Source organism: Eschscholzia californica, unplaced genomic scaffold (assembly GCF_041429995.1).
Source record: "Eschscholzia californica isolate CP2 unplaced genomic scaffold, dmEscCali1.0.p SCAF_5, whole genome shotgun sequence".
Classification (NCBI taxonomy): Eukaryota; Viridiplantae; Streptophyta; class Magnoliopsida; order Ranunculales; family Papaveraceae; genus Eschscholzia; species Eschscholzia californica.
In genome coordinates, this window is record NW_028238472.1 from 38,087,889 (window position 1) to 38,111,660 (window position 23,772).

At 36.3% G+C, this 23,772-nt stretch overlaps 3 protein-coding genes and 1 long non-coding RNA gene across 5 annotated transcripts in view; 2 read left to right on the forward strand and 2 right to left on the reverse strand.

The window, feature by feature from the left end:
- LOC147539026 (tail fiber) overlaps positions 1 to 23,772 on the reverse strand; it is a 59,353-nt gene that overhangs the window by 14,375 nt on the left and 21,206 nt on the right. The gene's annotated exons all lie outside the window — the stretch shown is intronic.
- Positions 612 to 5,193, reverse strand: LOC147539028 (uncharacterized). 2 transcript variants are annotated; one of them, XM_086644155.1, is made up of 7 exons: positions 5,028 to 5,193; positions 4,839 to 4,880; positions 2,840 to 3,052; positions 2,673 to 2,762; positions 2,478 to 2,582; positions 1,992 to 2,392; positions 612 to 814 (listed from the first exon to the last, which is right to left on the reverse strand). In XM_086644155.1, the coding sequence occupies exons 3-7, from the start codon at positions 3,017 to 3,019 to the stop codon at positions 796 to 798; spliced, it is 795 nt and encodes a 264-aa protein (XP_086500281.1). In that variant the 5' UTR covers positions 3,020 to 3,052; positions 4,839 to 4,880; positions 5,028 to 5,193; the 3' UTR covers positions 612 to 795. The 2 variants fall into 2 exon arrangements, with proteins under 2 accessions (XP_086500281.1, XP_086500279.1); XM_086644153.1 differs by lacking the exons at positions 4,839 to 4,880; positions 5,028 to 5,193 and adding an exon at positions 3,143 to 3,457.
- LOC147539029 (uncharacterized protein At2g34160-like) lies at positions 10,333 to 14,008 on the forward strand. The gene is made up of 5 exons (XM_086643353.1): positions 10,333 to 10,908; positions 11,936 to 11,984; positions 13,408 to 13,470; positions 13,557 to 13,621; positions 13,761 to 14,008. The coding sequence occupies exons 1-5, from the start codon at positions 10,795 to 10,797 to the stop codon at positions 13,848 to 13,850; spliced, it is 381 nt and encodes a 126-aa protein (XP_086499479.1). The 5' UTR covers positions 10,333 to 10,794; the 3' UTR covers positions 13,851 to 14,008.
- LOC147539030 (uncharacterized) lies at positions 19,600 to 22,230 on the forward strand. Its single transcript, XR_015226347.1, has 2 exons — positions 19,600 to 19,877; positions 21,875 to 22,230. It is a non-coding gene; the product is annotated as an uncharacterized LOC147539030 (long non-coding RNA).

Sequence of the window (23,772 nt, forward strand, 5' to 3'; positions counted from 1 at the left end):
ATATAATATTAACCGAGTCACCAAAAAACACCACTTTCTTTTTGTTGGAGGCACTACAAAAACACGTCACAGATATAACGGCCGAGCCGTTACAAATAGGCCGAAAAGCCGTTATAAAAGGGCTATTGCAACGGCTTTGAACCGTTATAAAAAAAATTTGAGCCGTTATAAAAGGTCGCTTTGCAAATACAATTGTAACGGCTCCTGCCCGTTACAATAAATCTTTTTATAACGGCTAAGTGTGGGTTAGCCGTTATAAAAGACCTCACCAAAATGGCGGGAAAAATGATGGCGCCAAATCAGAAAGAAAAGTTGTAACGGCCCTTTTGCAGATAGCCGTTATAAATGCTCTTCTTGTAACGGTTCCTTTTTAGTAGGACCGTTATATATGTGTTCTCTTGTAACGGTTGTTTTGAATATGACCGTTATATATGTATTCTCTTGTAACGGCCTTTTAGAAGGTAGCCGTTATAAATGCCTGATTTGAAAAAAAAAATTCAGTAGCTCTGCTGGAATCCAACTGCAATTATATTGCAGCTTTTACTGATGACCCTGTTTATAATTCAGAAAAGTAAAACAAAAGAGACAGCTGAAGCTAACCACACAATAAATAAAACAAAACAACTGTATTTGATTGATAGTAACACAAGTTTCAAGTTCATGCATCGATCCAACCCAAAAACGTATAACATTATATAAAATCAAAATCTCATACGCTTCCTTCACATGGTACATTCAGATCATCAGCAGGAGTTGGACCTCTTCGCACTCGGCCTTGTATAGTTCCACATTGCATCATATGTAACTCCTATAGCTGTTAAATAAGAGTTACAACACAATTTAACCACATTTAGAATCAGAAAACCCCCAAATTCATGTAATGATATACACTCATCGCTCATTTGGTACTAAACTCATGTTCATCCTAAACAAAGGCTTTAGACAATTTAACACCTTTCACAAACAGTACCTACAAGATTACCACCACAATTCACATAATAAACAGTTCATAGATTTCAAAAAGTATTTTGCAGCAATTCATTAATGAAGTGGTTACAATATTTATAGAGAAGTCAGTTAGTTAGATACACATATTACACAAAAGCTACTCATAACAAACACCAAGTAAAAGTTCTAACAGAATTCCTAATCATAACGGATTTTCTAACTAATAATTGAACATAATATCTTATAGACCCATATCAATCTATGTTCTTTTTGAGGAAAGAAATCAAGAACAAATAAGGAAAAAAGGCCTTCTACTACTTCAAAAGGCCATTCGTGCTCAAAAGGCCATTCGTGCTGAAGGGGCATAGTGTTTATCCCGTTAAAAGGCCATATGGTTGTTGTCTTACTTTAAAAGGCAAACATACAAAATCACCCATGTAATAAAAAACATCTGACGGTTTTTTTCTTTCTGGTAAACCAAATAAGCAGTATATAGGAGTATTTAAACATATTAATGACCTCACAACACATGGCAGACTTAGGGATGCAAGTCCATTGAAATTGAGAGGAAGCTGTCAAGCTCCTGATTATGAACTTATATGCTAGAGTACTGTACGAACTCTTGAGACTTAGGGATGCAAACAACCAGGTCAGTGAATCAATCTACAGAGGCATGATGAGCCATTGCTCCAAAACTAGGTCAGAAAGTTAACTGGGTTCTTCGAAGTCGTCTTTGTCCTTTTCGATATCATCTCTTTCTTAGACACAAAATATTTAAAGTAGACAACAAACATTTTAGTAATATATGTAGATACACACAAAGACACATCTGAAGGACAACTTAGAGTTAATTAAACATTTTTATGTCGTCCCTCTATGGAAAACAAGCTCGTATATGCTCATAAACCCTAATCACACTATATCTCAGTCATGTTAATATCAAATTACGAATGTACTCGATGTTGTGAAGAGAAAGAAACTCACTTGTCTTTCTAATTAACCTAAAAATTATTTAACTATTTAATAGAGGGAAACAAGCTTACCTAGGTTGTGAAGATTCTGAAGTAGTTGGTTGTCGTTGTTGTTGAAACAGTGCCATCAATGCAGCAAAATCTCTCTCTCGTCTCTCTGCAATTTCAGCTTGTCTCTCTGCCATTTCAGTTTGTCTCTCTATCATTTCACGCATTGCAGTTTGGCCTTCTTTAAGTTGATCAACTTCCTTTCTGAGTTGGTTATTTTCATTTTGAAGATTTGAAATGACACCCGAGTTTGGCTTTTTAAAACCTGCTTCCTTTGGTGAAACATGGGGCATGAGTCGGATTCTCCCACGTGTCTCGGGTGGCATCTGGCTTCCGAAAACATCATTTGGACCAGGGGTGTCGACATACTCGCATCCTGAGGTGTTCTCGCTTCGTCGTTGTTCCAGGACGCTATCACATTTTTCCTGTTAATATTATACACTCGATAAGATTGACAAAAACCACATGATATGAAATAAAAACAATAATTAAGTTTAATTAAAACTTTACGGAAATTATTGCTGCTTCCTCAGTAACATAGGTTCCATCACTTCTTAATCTAGTCTTCTTCCAAACTTGATATCGACTAGCCTCAATGCCATATTTCTTTTGAAACTGCAATATACAAAGTAAATGAAAATTGTCATTTTAGTACAAAAGTAATTAAATTGACAAAAAAAACGTAAATGAAACTGAAAATGTTACATCATGGTATTGTTGAGCCATAGATACACGCCCTCCACAGTACGGGTACTTATTCTTAGCCTTATTCCTTCTATTGGTCTCTGCTACCATCTGTATATCGAAAAAAATATTTTGTTAGTACATAAAAGTTTAACTCAATATACATATGGATCGAGAAAGAATATAACCTGTACTGTGTCCTTGCTCCAATAGTCGACAACTCCAAACCATTGACTAGCGGCAACACCTGGAGGGACACATGATTTGCACTGCTCTATATTTGGAAAGTAAGGTGTAAAATATTTACGCTTCACTTTTGCTTTCCAGGTTCTCCATCTCTCATTAAGTTGCTTCTTAATCCATTTCATGACATTTTCATGTTCGGGGAAATCAAAGTACACCTTCAATAAATAAAATTAGTAAAATAATTTTATAAGAAGTAATAAATAAGAAAAAATACTATTCATAAAAAAATTGAATCAAATGTTTACCCGTAAGTCTCTAATTGTTGCATCGATAGAGTCAGACTCTATTTCCCCCCAATCTGGTACAGTCAATGGGAAACGAACCGTATCTCTCGAAAAATATGATATATACTTCGCTAAGTGCGCGCCATTCAGCCCACATTTTCATGTTCGGGGTTTTAATAGTTTTAAGAATTCATAAATTACCATTCAATAACACAAATTTTTCATTTAGATAAACCTAAACAACCCTCAAATTCATTCATTCCCATAACCCAAACAGGAAAGGAAGATAAAGAACTGAATAAACAAAATTTAGGTGTTTTACCAACTACCCATGATCCAAAACAATACTAAAAAAGATTTTAAACTTTCTACATAAAAATAACTCAGGAATATGATCTCTTTACTGGATTCATAATCAAAATTTAATACTACTAATCAAACAACAAGTGAGATTAATTAAAGGGGAAAACAAACAAGAAGAAGGATGGGATAGAATGAGTCAAGATTATTTTTTTTGTTTAGCAGAAAAGATTCCACTAGTTAGTATGGGTTCAAATAGATTACATTTTTTTCATATCTTTATCAGTGTTCTATATTATAGTAAATACTTGACACCTTAATTATTGTTTTCAAGAAACAACTGAAGAGAATTTCTTGCCGGAATAGTCTATCTTCCTACTTGTGACTCCCCTGAAATGGAGGTGAATTTCTATCACTACAGTCTAATAGACACTTGCTGTTACAAAGAAGCGAAAACATATGTGAAACAAAAAGACTACTAGTACCGTTTTTCCAAGTCATTTTTATTGAAGTAAATGTAATGAAACATGATATCCATGCCAAACAACACAATACAGTTGTAAAGGATTACAAGATACCAAGAAAAAACATGTCCAACACCAAGAATTAAAATTGAGGTCGATCAACATTAAGCGACTGGTTGGTAGGTTTATTGCAAGAAATTGTGATGACTTGATTGGTAGCTAGCCACTATTTTATAGATCATTCATTAGGTTTAGGTTTAGACACAGCTAAACCATTCTCTACCCAAGCAGCATAACCCCCTCCCATTCATAATGAACACATTAATCTCACCCTACCCACACTAGACTAGACTAAACTAGACTAGATTCCATCTCCATACTTGCTTAAACAACCCAATATCCTCCATCATACAAAAAATAAAATGAAACACTAAAACCCTTTTATTGAACAAACATTCTTACTAGTTTCGATCCGGGAAGATACAGAAATCATTAATGAACTCCAAAACTAACAACCAAAAATGGGTATAATGTGATCATTTTGGAAATAAAATCTTGGAGTGGAAGATAGAGAAAAAAGATCCATTCTCAATAGTATCAATATTATTCATAAGGTCTTCTTCATTAATGAATTCCAACTAATTCTAACACAAAATCCACTTTAACTCATGAAATTAGTAAATTTCCACCAAAATCCATCAAAAAGAGACAGAAAGAGATGTTATTGATTCCCTTCAACATGTAAGTCTCCATAAAGCAACAACTATATCAATTCTTTTTTCATCTTTTTCTTTTAAAGATACTGATCTCCACTAAAAACCCTAGAAATTTTCACTTCTTGTCAATTCCAATCTGTTATTCATCTTTCATGATCACTTCAACATGATGGATTTTCACAATCACAAAATCAAGAAAAAAAAAAAGAAAACGAAACTAATCAATCTGGTGTTTACCTTTTTGAGACAGCCGATTGAGAGAGATTCCAACAAGTAACCCTAAAAAAGAATCCTAATTTATCAAATTTAATGGAGATGGCTATTGAGAGAGATTCCAACAAGTAACCCTAAAAAAGAATCCTAATTTATCAAATTTAATGGAGATTGCTCTACTCACAGAAACAAGTAAGTAAAATTGGTACTTACTATTTCAGCGAGTGGCTTGGCGGGGACGATCCCTGCGTCGAAGTCAGCAGTGGTGGCCGGTGGTGGCACCGCCGTGGAACTCTAGGGTTTTTTTGCCGGTGAAGATTAATGGGAGAGGAAAGCTTCGATCACCGGCCGGAAGTATTACTTTCTCTCACTGATAGAAAGAGAAAACTGAATTTAGGACCGTGGGGTTTCTAGGGCTCACAATTATAACGACCATAAATAATATAGGCCGTTATATAAAGAATCTCTTGTAACGGAGGTAGGCCGTTATAAAAGTACGACTCATTTATAACGGCTGCGAAGCATGAAGCCGTTATAACAAGCCGTTGTTATAACGGAAAAGCAACCGTTATAATAAAACTACAACACGCCAGACGCGGGAAATTAATTGGCGCCATCGAAAAGTTGGCGCTAAATTAAATAGCTCATTTGCAACGGCTATCTATATGATAGCCGTTATAAAAGAGTACATACGTATAACGGCTCACGTGGAAGCCGTTATGTATACTTTATTTGTAACGGCCCAGCGAAAAGCCGTTACAATTAGCCGTTACAAATAGGACGTATTTTTGTAGTGAGGCAATGGTCCATTTGACTGCCTCCATAAGTGTCATTGCCTCCCCTTCATCTACTCTACATGTTGTTGTTGTCGATTTCTAAACAATGCATCTTCTTGTATCATTATAAGCAACAAATGCCAATCCAACAGGTTCAATAATCAACTTTTAAAGAAAAAAAAAATCAACAATCAACTTTTAAAAAAACCAAAATATGTCTTAGTGGCTGAGTTAGGACAGGAGTTTGATCAACTTATCATGGTTTAATGCCATAGTAGTTTGCAACTTACTAATAAGCAAGATGGCATTTTGAATGATTGTTGTTCCTGATGGTTCATGACCCTTGAAAGTTGAATGCCTTATCAAATTAAGCTTTCAAACAATACAATAATCAATAGTTCTTTTGCCAACAAATATGTATATCTGTTCTTGATCTAATATTTTGATTTGCTTGACCCAACAAATAATAGTTTCAGCTAGTATTGTATCCAGGGCCGCCCTGAGTTTACGGTGGCCCGGAGCGAGGTTTGAAAATGTGGGCTTTTCTATCAAATTGTAAAATGTATAAATGTAGAGTTAATTCTTATTTGACCCCCTACTTTGTGACCAGCTTCTTTTATGGCCCGCTATTTTCTGTAAATTCAAATATGACCCCCTTTTTTTATGTAAATGTCCTAACTACCCCTCCTATAAATATCTTTTCAAAATAAAATCAAAAAGAAAACTTGAATTCCGCCTCACTTCCCTCTCCACCACTCATATCTCTCCACGTCACCTCTCTCTATCTCCATCTCACCTCTCTCTCCAACTCACCTCTCTCTCCCTCCAACTCACCATTCTCTTCTCCGCCACGGTCGCCAACCGAAAATTTTTTCGGCCGGCGATCTAAACATAAAAAACAACTCTCATCTCCCTCTGTCTAAACACTCCGGCGAAGGGGTTTTCCTTCGTCGGAGTCGGTCTGTTCGTGAATAGACCAGATCTGGTCTATTCACAAACATGCCAGATCGGTCTGTTCATGAATAGACCGACTCCGGCGAAGAGAAACCCCTTCGCCAGAGTATTTAGAGAGAGAGAGAGAGAGATAAGAGTTTATTTATTTATTTCTTATGTTTAGGTCGCCGGGCGGCGACCGTGTCGTGGAAGAGAAAGGTGAGTTGGAAGGAGAGAGAGATGTGAGATGGAGATAAAGAGATGTAACGTGGAGAGATATGAGTTGTGGAGGGGGAAGTGAGGTGGAATTCAAGTTTTCTTTTTTATTTTATTTTGAAAAAATATTTACAGGAGAGGTAGTTAGGACATTTACATAAAAAAAGGGCCACATTTGAATTTACAGAAAATATGGGGTCATAAAAGAAGCTGGTCATAAAGTGGGGACTAAATAGGAATTAACTCATAAATGTATTACATGAAAACTGTAAGTACTGAAAAATATTTCATCATATTTATATAACAAAATAGTTTTTTTGATGATTACAATCACTGAAATTTTGTTCTTCTTGAATTTTCGATGCAAAGTCACTAAAAATCGTCAAATAATCAAGACTATCAACCATATCCTTCTCAATAGATAATATAGTTAACCCGTTTAACCTTTCTTTCAACACAGTAGATCGAATGTAAGACTTAATCAACTTCAACTTAGAAAAACTTCTTCCTGCAGAGGCAACAGTAACTGGTATCGTTAACATAATTTTATAAGAAACCATGTGTTCGGGTAACAACCTTTCTTATCTTTCAAAAAATCTAGCACTTCAATTGGTCTTTTGATTTCATTTGGTAAAAGACGCTTCAACACTTTCAGTTCAGAAAATAAGTCTAGCCCGTCTATGTCATATGACTCATTATGCTTGAAAAAGATTTCAAGGCGAACACATGAATCTCTCAAATCGCCATCATCTTGGGAGTTTAACTTTTTTAACTCAAACAGAATACCAAATATTTCTTTTGTACTTCTGAAATTGCTCGATTCTGCTCTTAAATGAACAGAAATAATCTAATATGTATATGAAATAATTAACACTAAATGCTTCTTCAGGCGACATTGATGGATCTTCACACACATTCTCGTCAAACTCTTTCTTTCTTCAAATAATACGTTTTTTCCCGAAATGTTGCTTCAACTCCCATCTTAATGGTAATCTCTTTAGCTTCAATCATGTCTTCTTCAAATCTCACTTCTCTATAATCTTCAAGATAACGAATGAGTCCGTTCAATTTCTTTAATGCAACATCGATATTTATATCTTCAGTTTGAAGTGTTTTGCTAACAGAGTTTACCGCAAACAATATAATATGCCAAATAACCATGCTCAAAAGGAATTCAAAATTTTCAAAGTCTTCTTCTAATATATTTTCGGTATCATGAACTGTTTTTGGATCATCACTTGTCTCCGCCGATTCATCTAAAGCTTCTAGTAATTAGGCTTAAAGATTAGATTTTGATCAATAGTTTTTGGTTAACTTAATAAACCCTAGACCATCTAGATATTGTCAATTTTGTTAATATATATAATTGGAAAGAGAGGGAGTAAATAAATAGAAGTTTAGATTTAGGTGAAATTAATAAACTTTACAATATCTAAAGATCATATATTTATATATAATAGGAAGGTGAGAGAAAAAAAATAAATAAATAGAAAATAAGACTTGTTCTATCCTAAATAAGGCAGTAACTAAATGACTTTGAAGAATCCAAGAAGGGAAGGTGAGTAGGTGACTAGGTGAGATAAGTAGATGACAATGGATCCCTCATCCCGTAGTGGTAATGCATAAATGGATTGGTTTGAACTCTACTGGTGTCTGAGGTGCTCCAGTCTTTAGGATGAGGGCTATATAGGTTTCGTTAATCTCATGTGACATCTCTTTGGTATAGAAATATAGTTTAACCATATCATTCCCCACAACATACCAAGTAATATAGTGGGTGGATATGTTGTTTATGTGACTCTCTTTAAGATAACAAATCTTAATATTTTTGGTTAGAGAAAAACAGTGTTCAACCACTTTTATTTTCTTTCTATTTGATAAATCAGAAAACGACGTATCTTTTCTCAACTAATTGAGAATGACGAAAACAGTAATATAAAATTTAAAATTGAAGAACTGAAATCAAAAGTAACAAATATCTGAGTAGAGGATACCTCTGCCTTTAAGATACCTTACAACCTATATATTAGTAGCAACTACATTGGTGCATGTCTCCTAGTATAAAACAGATCACATTTCGTAATCTGAAACATATACTTAATCTAGAAAGTAGCATGGAAAATCTTTGGTTTCAATACACTTATCTCTTGTGGTGGTGGTGGAAAGGTCGCAATCAAATGATATTTCACTTGAAATAGTTGGACCTTCAAAGATGTTCGTGGTCTGCATAACAGGATGTGAGATCTTCTGATGCAGGCGCATCCCAAACGGCCCCACAAGGCCACACGAACATGTCCTAGTCGGCCAAAGATTAGCAGTTTAATAAGAGTCCTAATTTAAGTATGATTCATAATGAATCTAGGTTTAGGAAGTTTCATTATTTTTAGTGTTTCTATTATTTAGGAAAGTCCAGTTTGTGTCTATCTAGGAAAGTCTAATAATCTATAAAAGGGAGTCCAGTCTTTGTTTATGATTTATATTGAAGAGAAAACCAAATCAAAGTTTATAGTTTATTAGGTTTATTCAGTTATTTTATCGTTCTTTGTTTATTTTATTGTCTACTTTTAATTTCGCTGCGTTCTACATCATCTTCGATTGATGTTTCGAAGAACCCTAACATACCCTCAAATGAACTTTCCAGTTTCTGACTTCCTCCTCCTCAGAATGTAATCAAGATAAATATAGATGTCTCTTTTAAGTTCACAGAAGCTTCAGCAACAACGATGACTCGCAATCATCTCGAGTAGTTCTCAGATCTGTGGCGAAAACTATCCCGCCGGTTTCTCCTCTTTTCAGTGAGATGCTAGGGTTTGAAAATGGGTATAACTCTAGCCGAAGACTTAGTTTCGGCAATTTTTATATTGGAGAGTGACTCGAAATCTATGGTTGGATATTTAGTCGAGCCAGATGTTGAAATCCTGTTGCGTCTAGTAAACCACGTCAACAACTTTCATGTAAGGCCCAGATCGCTCCCTCTCTACAAATTGCCTACTGACCCGGGGATTGCAACACGTTGGCGCAATCCCTAGCTTCTTCTGTTTTAGTGCCTTAACAATGACGCATTGCCGATTTACCCTTAAAACTCTTACAATTCTCCTTTTACCTATTGTATCTATTTTATTATTAGACCAATTGTAGCCCTTTCTTTATTTTTATTTATTTTGTTGAAGAGAAGATACATCAAAGTCAAACTAGCTCGAGCACGAAATAAAGTCCGAGAGGGAGTGCCATGTGCATCTCTGGTGGTGTCTTTTACCCCATTTAGCCAGGGAGCCAGCTTGCTTGTTATTTTGTCTTGCAGTGTAGGAGAAGCTGATGCTGGTAAGCTCTTCCTTGAGATAAAGTCTCAATGTGTTTGTCGGATTGCCATTGAATGGATTTGCTCGAGTCTTGGAGATATCTGATCACATTGAGATTATCGCTTTCAATCTGGAGATACTGTATCTGTAATTCTGTCGCCCAATGCATAGCGCGGAGAATCGCTAAGCATTCACATTATTCCGTATTGTCATCTGACAGTATCTGATAACGCTGCTACGAAGTTTCACCAGTCTTGTAAAAGAAGCATCTACATTGATTTTGAGATATGGTGCTGGTGGTGCGATCCAATGCAACTGATTTTTCTTGCCTACTTTGGAGATTGATTTTAGAATTTTAGTGGGAGTTGCTTTGATTCTGATGATAACCTGCATATGGGTTTGTTCTGCGAGGTGAAGCATTTCTCACATCTCGCTTTCCATATAAACCACAAGATTTTAGTATATAAATTAACTAGTTCATCATCTAGATCTTTCCATTGAAGAATCCAGTCCTTAACATTGGTAATATTGCCTGTCAGAATCCGAAAATGAAACCAAATAGGTCTAGCATAATTGGGTCTCTATTCTCTATAGAGGGAGACGTGGAGCTAAAAAAAAAAACCCTAAGACAGGAAGGACCAGATAGATATTTGGAATCTTGAACCCTGAAGTACCAACTAAAGCTTATTTTTCTTCAAAATTTATTGATTCCTAGGGTTACGGTTTAGGGTTTAAGACCTCGTTTCTTCATCTGCAATGGAAGAAATTACTGAAGCAGTTAGCAACATCAACATCACAGATCATAGGAAGAACAGGATTCAGGTCTCTAACACTAAAAAACCCCTTTTCTTCTACGTTAATCTTGCCAAGGTAAACATACTTTATCTTTCAATTTCTTGTTATCTGGCTTTGGATATTTTACCTTTTCTATCCTTCATCTTATGGTGGTGGAATTGCTCTTAATGTGTTTATAATTGATTTCTGATATTAATGGATTTGCCCTATTCAATTTCAGCTATTATCTTGTCTGTCTATGTATTAGTTTATTTCTGCAACTGTGTCACTTGCTGAAAATATTCCTTTTTGTGCTAATCATTTTAGGTATAAAGGTTAGGGTTTTCTTATTGCTTTTTCAAAGTTGTAGTGCTCATTTGTTATGTTTACTGTCTTGAAAAAAGTATATAAACAATAGAAGAAAAATATTTGGAAGACATAGATGGATGTAGTACTAATCTGGTTCGATAAAAAATGATACTGAAATAGTTTTCTTAAGGCAAACAAACTGAAACCGTTAACCGCGAAGCCCACTAGCTCAACCACATCTTCCACGAAACATTTCCACTTTTGGACCGACCGAAATTTCCACCAAAACCAAAATTTCATTCCTTGGTATAAAGCCTATCAAGACGTGGAAGTGCTGCTTACGCGAAATTGATCTCTGAAGCCATGAAAGAGAAATACAAAAAAAGTAAAGCTGCAACCTTTTATTTTCTGGGTAAAACTCCCCACTCTTTCTTCTCTCCTTTTTTTGAATATAAATTCTTCCCGATCCTGTTGTTGAGAAAATATAGAAAGCAATAGAAGAGAGAAATTTAGAAGACAAGAGATGAAAGTAGTGCTAGTCTGCTTCAATTACAAGTGATACTGAAATAGCCTTTTGTTAGGTTTACAAAGACGAACCCATCACTACCATTAACCCTACTAACTCAACCACATCTTCCACAAACCCACTAAGTCTTACTACCCACACATTAACACCACAAACTAATTAACCATAAACCATTAATACATTAAACGACTAAGATTTTCGTAAAACTCAATAGTTAAGAATAAAATAAAACAACTTATTTATTTCCAACATATTAGGTATTAAATTTGTGTTATTTTTCATTTACAGAGGTATATGCAGCAACATAATGAAGTAGAACTTTCTGCTCTTGGAATGGGTAACAATTCTATACATCCATAATCCATGTTTGTCGCCATTTTTATGTTCCATTTTTTTTATCTAATATATTTATACTTGTGGATGATATGTTATTTTTTGAACTGTGGATGATATGATTTTGCTTGGCTGGATTGTTTAGAATTACCTGTTCTGTAACAAATATATATTATGAACTATTTTTTATATGATATCGATATGTTGACTAGTTGCACGTATTGAATATATATTATGACTAGTTTGCACGTATTTAATTATGACTAGTTGCACGTATTGAATATATATTATGACTAGTTGCACGTATTTAATTAATGATGAAATCTATGCAATGGATACTTATTCTTAGTAATTTTTTGGATCATTAGATACTCTTGTATGCAGTTACTTTCTCGGATGATCTAGCTACGTCATTAGGTAAAAGTAAAATGTAAGATTTATATGTACATTTTGTGTGGAGTTGCATAATGTCGTGTTAGGAATTATGACCCATGTAATAACTTTTGATTTTAGTCAACCTAGAATGGAAATAACTAACGAGCATATCCATGTAATGTGGAAATAACTACAGATTCATAAAAATGATGGCACTGTGACGCAAATGATGGAAATAGGATTTAATTCTTTGTGACAAGATGATCAAGTAAGAAGAAAACCGAAAAAACATTTTACTTCCTGTAATAATAATATACGGAGAGTTCAAATGAAAATTAGTTACATTTTGTTAAGAGTTTGTGTACGATGTTTGAGGATTATACAGTAATTTTCTATCATAAACTATGTAGATATATATATATATATATATATATATATATATATATATATGTTAAGAGTTCAATTAAAAATTAGTTACATTTTTGTTAAGAGTTTGTGGAATTAGTTACATTCAAGTTCGGTTTCTTATGCCTTTTTATCTATTTCAGGCTAATTAGGGACTAATTTAAAATTTCTCCAAAATCGTACAAAAAAAAGACGCTAAGTCAAGTTTTGTTTCATAATTATGAAAACCGAAAAATTATACAGCGCCAACACAGGGAACACACGAGTGTCGCTGTTAGACTACACATAAGTGTTCTTTCTCTACGCTTAATGAAGTTTATAACGTGATTCTAATTTATTTATTAATTGTTTATCTCTAGTATAATCAAAACTATATATAGTAGCTACAAAATGATTTGTGAAAGTGAAAACATTATGTTTATACTAATTGAGATTGTTCTATACAAACTTGAAACAAGTCAGTTATAGTTGAGTAACCATTTGCCAGTGTCTATTACTTTGAGATTTTTCTTATAAAGTCTTTGCTTCTTGGATCAAGGCATATTTGTAGTTAAAATTTTTTTATTGTTCATATTATTCTTTAGCGTAGTCTTGTAGTTTCTCTTTAAAACCAAGTTTCTGATCGGCATACTCTGGCGTATCTATAGCAATTTCAACTGTTGTCACAATTGCGGAGATTCTGAAGAACAATGGTCTGGCTGTTGAGAAAAGTAAGCTTCTCTTTTCTAATCCTGTTAACATTTCTAATTTTGAAAAAGATTCCGTTAACAAAATCCACGTACATGAACATATGCAGAGATCACGACATCTACTGTCGACATGAAAGACGAATCAAGAGGGCGCCCCGTCCAAAAAGCAAAGGTAAGAAAGAAAGTATTAAGGTTATCAATTGATACTTGACAGTACCGGATTTAAGGCACTCCGAGTGAGAAAAATGTGGAAAATGAGTATCTTTATTACAAGGATATAAATCAACCAGCTGAATTTTCATTTGTTTTAGATTGAGATATTACTGGGAAAGACGGACAACTTTGATGAGTTGATGGCTGCTGCAGCTGAGGAGAGAGAAGCTGCCAACGCTGAGGAGTAGAATTGAAGTATTATGAGGATATTAATGTCGTTATATCAGCTTTGTTGTTTCCGTATATGTGAATGTTTTTCCGTATATTTGATTGTTTTTCCGTATATGTGAATGTTACATGCTGGTAAATGCTCTTAAATGCAATTTTACAGTATTCTTAGTTTTAAGATATTGGTAAATGTGGGTAGATAAAGAGTGTTATTTTGATGAGTTTCTGTAAAAACATATAGTATTTTTTCGCCTTCAATTAGTGGTGGCCAACGGGCCGTGCCGACACAGAAACGGACCGGCACGGCCCGTTTATTTGAGGACACGGAACGGTCCGTTCTGTGCCGTGTCGACCCGTCACGGGTCTGGCGTGCCGTGTCGGGTCTAGGATTTTAGAGCCCCAGACCCGTTAAACACGACCCATTAGACATGCAGGAACGACACGGAACGGATCGTACACGGCACGACCCGTGGGCACGGAACGACACGGAACGGAAACGGCAACAACGACACGCTAGCAACGACCCAATTTAGTTATTTGAATTTTTAAGCATTACCTAGGGTGTACTAACATCCTCAAAACACTTTTAATCTTTTTAATTTTAAAAAGTTACTTACGGTGTACAACCCTCTCTTTTGAGGGTGTTGTACACTTCCACCCCATTTATTAGTAATTGGTGTAGTACAAAAGAGGTTTTACTTTTTTTCTTTTTACTTAGATTTTTTTTTTGTTGAAACAAACTAAAACTTATTTTCAAAAAAATAAACAAATAAAGTGGTAAAGATAGTCCCACACCTAAACCACAAAATATAAAGTAAATGTGGAGAGTCTTTATACAGCTCTTTTCCAATAAAATAAACAAAGATATGACATAGACTCTAAAGTTTTTGTACATCACAATTTTTTACTTGAAAAAAAATGTAATATTTCTTTTATTACTTTTTTTTTACAAGTAAAATATTTATGAATGGGTCGGAGCCACGGGAGCGACTATAGGAACGCCACGGAACGGCCACAGAAACGACCAGAAACGCAACGGGAACGGCCGGGCCGTTCCCATGGACCGTTTCTGTGCCCAGACCTTTGTGGTCTGGGCACGGCACGACCCGTTGGCCACCACTACCTTCAATATTCGTTTTTTCTTCAAACTCTCAATCTTATTTACTGTCTTTATTTGCTTCGGAAAAATGGCTATCTGAAATCCACTGCAAATGTTTTCTTCAGTCTCTTAAGCACATACTTCAATCCATTGCTGGCCAGGATCACATAATTAAAAATAAAGAGTCAATCTGGTCCATTAGATAAATCTCAACCATTGGGAGGAGGGAAAAAGATACCCTCCTGCCTTATTATATAGATTTTCGATTTATTTTATCTATATGTTCGTCAACCCTTATCCTCTCCAAAAGCCCACTAGCAACATGTCAACCCAGTTGCTCGGCCCAACCAGAACCTCTTGATTTTTTTTTTTTTGATGAAAGAGAACCTCTTGACTAGTGGTGGAAATGTTGCCCCGCTAGCCCGAAATTGCCCATGGATACCCGAGCCCATGATTGACCCCGGGCACCCGCTACCCGTTGCTGGTAGATCCCGCCCGGCCCGATGAAATTTGGTGGGCGGGCGCGGGTAAAACCCCTTGCCCGACCTCCCGCCCGCACCCGAGTCCGATAGGGCAAGCCCGATTGGTGCCTATATATACCCGTCCATTTGTGGTCCATTAAGAAGCCTAAAAGAAGAAATTCACTTCAAATCTTCAATAAGGCGGAGAGAACGTATGCCGTTAGATGAGGGATCTCTAAGATATTGCTCATCCGTTAGATCTAGGGTTAATAACTGCACCACTACCCTATTATATATACCCCACGTTCCCCCTAAACTTCTATCTTTTTCACTTTTCTTTCTGTCGTTCTGGTACTCTGCTAGTGTTTCTCTTTCTTCCATTTCTTTCTCTCTAGTTAATCTTTCTTTCTTTATCTCATTCCTCTATGAGTTTCTGATTATCTATACAAGACTTATAACTAAGACCAATACAAATCTGTAAACAAGATCTATTATTAAGACCAAATACAAGCATATATATATATATATATATATATATATATATATATAACATTAACAATCTACTGAAATATGAAAGAAGAAATGAAGTGATTCCCTAAACAAACAAATAAAAAAATGATTTAGACTTGGTTGAAGAACTATGCCCAATACCCGAGCCGCCGTCGCCCGACAGCCCGACTTCTTTAGTGGGTGTGGGCGGGTTTTGGGTAGAGAAAAATTAAAAATTACCCGCCCGATCTACCCGACTACCCTAATAGCCAAAGAAAAGATCTACCCGACCCGCCCGAACCCGAAGTGTTTTTAGTCGTGGACGCCGCCCGATTCCCACCCCCACTCTTGACTTGGATTATAGTAAGTGATTTAAAATTGGACGGAAGAATTGCATTCCTTTAAAGTTTTATGATTTGTGACTTTAAAACAATATAAATTTGTTCTCAATATGAGAATCTCTTTGATTAAAAAAATCAATTTAACGGGAAATAAAATGAAAATTTATAGAATTACAAAAAGAATGTTCCAGATACGGTAAGGATTGCTCTTTCCTTAAGACGGTTGATATTAGGGGTGGGAATCGGACGGGTTCGGACGGGCTCGGGCAATATATAGCCGGACTCGGGCAATATATAGCTGGACTCGGGCACGGGTATGCCTAGCCTGCGTCTAGGTGCCGGGCGGATCGGGCGGGACAAAAGTCAACATATCAGAGCCCGTAGCCCGTCCAAGCCCGGCTGTCCGAGCGGATTCCACCGGACTCGGGTTATTTTATTAAAAAAATAATTAAACCATCAATATTTCTAATATAAAAAACGAATATTAAATATTATTATCATCATTAAATCTTACATCATTTAAAAAATAAACAACTAATAACACATTTACATCTCTTCTACATTAAGTTACATATCAATTATCATCATCAAAAATTACATCTCATTACTTGACGCTTCCTGAAAACACCAAATTTTTTTACAATGGTCTGATTTTGAACTCAAAAAATTACATCTCATTACTTTTTTTTTTTTGAAGCCAAGGGAAACATATTCCATTCATAGGTGATAAAATCACATTGTTTACATGGATGATAATTCATTCTTATTTCTCTCCTCTGAATACTTCACAAGAGTTACATACCTTTAAATGCAAAGTGCCTCATGAAGGGAAAGAAATTAGACTAGGCACAGACACAATGATCCTAAAGATCGAGAAAAGAGACCCTAATGTCTGACAAAAGGATCCTAAAGATCCGTGAAAAGAGACCCTAAAGGTCTGACCAAAATTGAAAGAAAACTAAAAGAACCACCGCTGTTGTTGCCGGAAAATAGCCACCGTCGCCGGAAAACCGTCGCAGGAAAACCGCCGCCGTCATCGGAAACTGTTGTCGCTGCAAAACCGCCTCCGCCTCCGTCACCGGAAAACCTACGCCATCACACCACCAGAGAGATCTCGTCACCACAGAGATCTCGTCACCACCACGCCACCATCATGAGCCACCATTATCAACATAAAGAAACCCTCCGTCAACGTCTCTTGATCCTTTCTAGGTTACCTTTTCTGGCAAGAAGGCCGTTCGAATTGCTTTAGGAAAATTACAGGATTAATATTTTCAAATGAGAACAGTAGTTTGATTAAATCATAAAGATCGAACTTCTCCATCATCCAATCCAAACACTACCACCAGATTCAAACATTACCACCACTAACCCCACCACCACCACAAACCACCCCACACTACTAGATTCGTCACCACCAACAGCAAGGGAGGGAGAAGGAGAGAAAATCAAAACAAAAAAAGAAGGATCGAGGTTAATCAAACTACATCAGAATTAGATAACTATAGAAAATCCTAATCAATGGTTAATCAAACTACACAAGAAAAAACATATACATGTCTGTTAAAGATTCATTTTTGGGGGAAATATTTGTAAAAGAAGTCATTTTCTTCCTCAATAGAAGTAATTTAATTGAAATTATCAAGCTTTTAAAGAACTCAAACAATAGTTCATACCTGAAGCAGAAAATCAATAACAGATCTGACTCGTGAAAGTCAATATCTGTTTTACATCATTAAACAAATCAACAATCACAGAAAAAACAACATAAAATAAAATATGAAAAGTAAGTACTAATGGTTAAGATGAGTTCAAAGACTTCACCACGTCATTTGATCCGTAGATCATCAGCGTATACCCATTACGAACATAACATCTTATCTTCAACCCTCATGTAGAGATCAGAGAAATGTGGACAGTAGATTTGATCTTAAAAATACACCACAAATTCAAATAAGGTTTCGGTTTTCGAACTACTAACCATTATGAAGCACCGAGAGAGTAGAGAGGCAGCGAGAGAGAAGGAGAGACAGTAAGTAGTAATTATAATGGAGTAATGGAGACTATTCACTAATGGTTATGGTTTAGGGTTCTCTGTTTAGAGATAGAGAGAGGCGGAAAGAGAGAGAGGCAGACAGAGAGAGGTGGAGTCGTGGAGAGAGAGAGGTGGTAGCGATTTAGGGTTAGGGTTCTCTGTTAGAGACGACTTTTATAGCCGTGTAATCTTTAATCCAACGGTTGAGATATAATTTGAAGGGACGCCTTATCTCAGCCGTTGGATTAATACTTGCACGCGGATCCTAAGCTAGGTAGCGAGTAGGGTAGCTGGGCGGATCGGGTAGTCGGGTATCGGTGTCTTTCTCGGGCACGGGTATCGGGCGGGTTGACGCGGACGGGTGTCTGACGGACCTAATGGGTCGGGACTCGGAATTGAGGGCCTGTCCGAGTCCCGCTCTATAAGCCCGATTCTAACGGGTCGGGTAAGCCCGACTCGGGTTCCCTTCGGTCTGCGGGTCCAGACGGTTCGGACGGAACGGGCCGCGTTCCCGGACCGTTTTCCCAGCCCTAGTTGATATGAATAGAATTCCAAACTATCACCTTTCTCTGAAAAAGTAATACGTTGTGTCAGAATCCAACAAGTAGATTTTCAAAATCTATGGTCTCAGTAGACCAATCCAATAACAAAATAAAGACTCAAACATAAATAGACAACATTAGACTCAGATGATACCAAAACCTTCAAACCAGTAACACCTATCCAAGTGGTTACATGGTTGTAGAAACTTCATACCTTTCGTTTTTCCTTTATAGGTTACAACCAACTTCCCGCTCTACGAAATGACCCTATTTGGCACCTTTGTTTGCATTAACATATGAGCAGAAGTTGAACCGACCTCTACTTGCTAAATTGTTTTGGAAGTTACAAGTCAAACCAATTTGGTTGGAGGAATGCAATGGCTAAATATTGCATCAATAACTACATCATGACTTATGAGAAGTTTGAATAAATCAGGAACAACTATTTGGCATCATAACAAGGAGCTGAAAAGAGAATATGGTAGTTTTGATATAAGACATTGGTGTGACCTCAGAAGATGAAAGTGTAAACTGAGTGTAAAAGAAATACATCTTCTAATGTTTAAGTGCTTTTACAATAGGAGTGCTTTCAGAATGTTAAAGACCTAACAAAAGTGTAATGGCCTATATGCTAATGGATTCTTAGCTAAATCAGAAAAGAAATTTTTGTCACTTGCTGTAACACCCCTATTCTCTATATATATCAAATTAGGTGGATATAACAAAAACTCTAGGTCAATTTGGGGTTTTGTAACGCTCCATACCTACATCATAAAAATAGAAGTGGGTTAGAAGGAAAACTAGGGCTGCTTGAGTTGATTATATAAAAAGGGGTCTAGAGCTCTTTTTGTAGATCTAGAACAAAACTTAGAGAGAGAAAGAGAAATGGTATTCTTTGGAGAAGATTTTGATGAATAAGTTGAAGAAATCTATGTATTGTTTATGTTATGGTTAGTATATCTTCAACAAGCCACTCTTAGTGAATGAAGAATGGATAAAGAAGAAAAGAGGTAGAGATAGAGTTCTCTAGAGAGAGAAAGAGGCATGATTGTGGTCTTGATGTCATCTAAGGCAAAAGAGGTAGATTTCTTATCTCCTAATTCTTTTGTAGGCTTTTTCAATTGATTCCATGATAGGTTTAGTATTGTTAATCACATAAAGTTCTATAAAGAATGATTGAATGATTTAGATATTATTAGTTCTATCTTGAATTCCATAAAATATCTATATAGGACAATGTTTTGATCTAACTTCAAAATTAGATCTGGATTGATTGGTAACGAATCTAGGTGTCTATCTTATATGGTTGGAAAGGTCTGTTTGTCTACTTTCTAGTGGTTCAAACGGTGAGTTAATTGGAGTTCCGAGCGAGGAGTTACAATTGTTTTCGTACGAGGTGTCAGAGCAGTCCCTACTGTATTTCTGTCTAGATTAAAAGTAAATCTGGTACTGATTGATAATGAATCTCGGTGTGTATCTTATATGGTTGGAAAGGTCTGTTTGTCTACTTTCTAGTGGTTCAAACGGATAGTTAATTGGAGTTCCGAGCGAGGAGTTATAATAGTTTTCGTACGAGGTGTCACAGCAGTCCCTACTGTATTTCGGTGTAGAGTAAAATTAGATCTGGTATTGATTGGTAATGAATCTCGATGTGTATCTTATATGATTGGAAAGGTTTGTTTGTCTACTTTCTAGTGGTTCAAACGGTGAGTTAATTGAAGTTCCGAGTGAGGAGTTATAATGGTTTTTGTACTAGGTGTCACTACAATCTCCAATGAACAAATTGATTGAGATAATTCACATGGTTTCTATTCTTTAAGCAATGTATTTCTTAGGTATATGATACCTTATATTGGTGAGTCTATATTTGTTAACTATTATTGTTATTTGTTTGTTTAAGGTTGTGATCCACGTGGAGATCTATTATGAGTATCATCCATTTTGATTTGTCATGTGTTGTTGGCTTGAATGGTTTGGTGAACTTGTTTGTAATTCTTTATTAGAGCCAATATTTGTGGTGTGATGCTATTATGATTGTATGATGCTATTATGTGTGTGATGCGATGGATGTGATGGAGGGTTGAATGAGTTTATGTGGTTGGTTCGACCCTCTCTACCTGAAGTGATGTAGGTATGGAGCGTATGGGGTCGGCGCTAACACAATGGATGACCTTGTGGGCCACACTCTCATTCGACTTATGTTTGTTGTATGATGCTATGATGTGATGGAGGGTTGAATGAGTTTATGTGGTTGGTTCGACCCTCTCTACCGGAGGTGATGTAGGTATGGAGCGTATGGGGTCGGCGCTAACACAATGGATGACCTTGTGGGCCACACTCTCATTCGACTTATGTTTGTTGTATGATGCTATGATGTGATGGAGGATTGAATGAGTTTATGTGGTTGGTTCGACCCTCTCTACCGGAGGTGATGTAGGTATGGAGCGTATGGGGTCGGCGCTAACACAATGGATGACCTTGTGGGCCACACTCTCATTCGACTTATGTTTGTTGTATGATGCTATTATGTGTGTGATGTGATGGAGGGTTGTATGAGTTTATGTGGTTGGTTCAACCCTCTCTACCGGATGTGATCGAGGTATGGAGCATATGGGGTCGGCGCTAACACAATGGATGACCTTGTGGACCACACTCCCAAACAACGTGGACACCAACTTGTCATATCATTCGACGAGAGTTGGATGATTGTGTCTTTTGGCATAATGTTTTGTCGACTTAATTGTCAAGTTAGGGTTTTATAAAGGTCTAGCTTGGTGAATGGTGTGATCTGTTTATATCTATTGAAAAGGAGAAAGATTATTATCACGAGAGTTAATATTGGATTAGACTACGAGGACGTTGAAAGCCTAATAACCAAGAACATAAGTTACTAATTTCTACATGCGTGTGGTAAATCTCGTTGTATTATGTTAGTTGTCACGTTAAATTTCAAATAACGCTAATAATGAATATGAATGAAATACTTCCTTGATTGGGGATTGAGCTTGCCTACCCGAGACTTAGGTTTGAGGAAATCTACTGCAGTTGGGTTTTAACCCAGCTATTTCATTTTTCAGGTATTGTTTGTGCACTCATGGTAGGCGTCGCTCGTGGATCCAGTTTGAAGGTCTCAAATCTTCGATTTCAAGGCGGCTTGAGATTTAGGATTTGGGGCGTTACAAAATGGTATCAGAGCTCTAGGTTTAGTGTTCCTAGGGTTGTATTGTGGGTTTGATTGTCGACGTTAGACATGTAATTATTAGAAACACTTTGATTAGTGTCTTGCACAACCGGTTGAATCTAGAACATGTATTTTTGGAATTATTTTCTTGTGAAAACTTTAAAGAAGTTTGTTTTGTGTTTTCTGAATCTAAATTGTGGGTGTAATTTTTCATATGAAGGATAATGCGTATTGATGTGATGTGTTTTTGTCTGTGATACGTGTGATCAAATGTCTTATTTGAATGTGATGTCAAACTTTAAGTATGTGATCGTGATTATAGCAATCTATATGTTTATGATGTATACGAGGGTAGTAAAACTCTCTACTTTTATGGGGCTTTGAATTATTTGAATGTATGTTGTCGCTAGTGTATTAGTTGTTTATGAATTACTTAATAATTTGATTGAGTGAGAAAATGTTAACCGGAATAGAGGTCGCCTCGACGTAAAGGTTGATACGAACAGATGGCTACTTGTGGTAGACTATCTAGTGGAGCATTGAGTTGGATGTTTACTCAATGAGCAATGTCAGAAGTTGGCTCGCTTCCTGCTCATAAGAGGTGCGATGACTGAAGGGTCGCATGGTTTATTGGAGAGGATTAAGTCGATGCAAACATGGATAGCAAGTGAAGCTATTAAGTGGATCTCGAAATGGGTTATAACCTATCAAAAAGAAAATTGAAATGTACGGATTTCTAAATTGCATAATCAATCTGGTTGGAATACGTTGTTATGAAAGTTTTGATGTCATATGAGTTTTCTATTATGATATAGAGATTGTACATCGCTTGTGCCTTGTATCGAGTCTGATAACTTATGATTTGTGGTAGCGAGCTTGTACATGTTGTTTGCTTAAACCCGTGGGTACAGAGTGCCTTATGTTGTGTTGTATTTTCTTGTGCTTGTATAACATATACGTTTTAGCATTTGCTACACTTGATTGCATATTGTTTGTGATTATGGTATGTTAGATTTCGAGGACGAAATCCTCTTTTAGGGAGGAAGATTGTAACACCCCTATTCTCTATATATATCAAATTAGGTGGATATAACAAAAACCCCGTACCCGTGTGGGCTTGGGCCTGGGTGGTTAAAGCGGGGACAATATCGGCAACTGCTAAGGCTTGGGGCGTTACACTTGCACCTTGAAACACTGTTGTGCAACACTATATTCAAAAATTGTTCGACAAACTAAGCAACATAGTAACAAATCATTTGTTGAATCTTTCACGGGATAAGATTGAGAAGATAAAGAAATTCTAGTCATGTTCAAAAAATCAAAACTATTTATGCACCAATAGAAGCGTTTTTTGATAACTACAGAGTCGAATGCCAAGATAGGCCCGGCCGCCCGAGCTTTTGGCCACAGGTGGAGGTGATTATTGAACATGATGGCAGTATTAGATTCAAACAATTAAATATTAGGGTTAGTGGTAAGGTGATAAACATACTTTTTTTCTTAACTAAAACCTTTTAATGAAAAGTAAAAATAAAATGATAAGCACAACAATTTTTAAATAAGCTAATGTGTAACTTAATGATTTGATCTTTTTCCTAGCCGTCCAAAATTCAGATTCCTGATCATTGAGGTTATTGGTAAAGATTGATTTTTTTAGTCAAGATTTTTGATGTGATTATATTAGGGATAAGCATCAAAATAGCTTTAAGAGTAAGCATCTGGCAGGTAAAGGTTAAAGCATTTGAGTTTATAGATGGTTGATTCTCATTTGGCTTCTTCGACCAACTTTTTTTT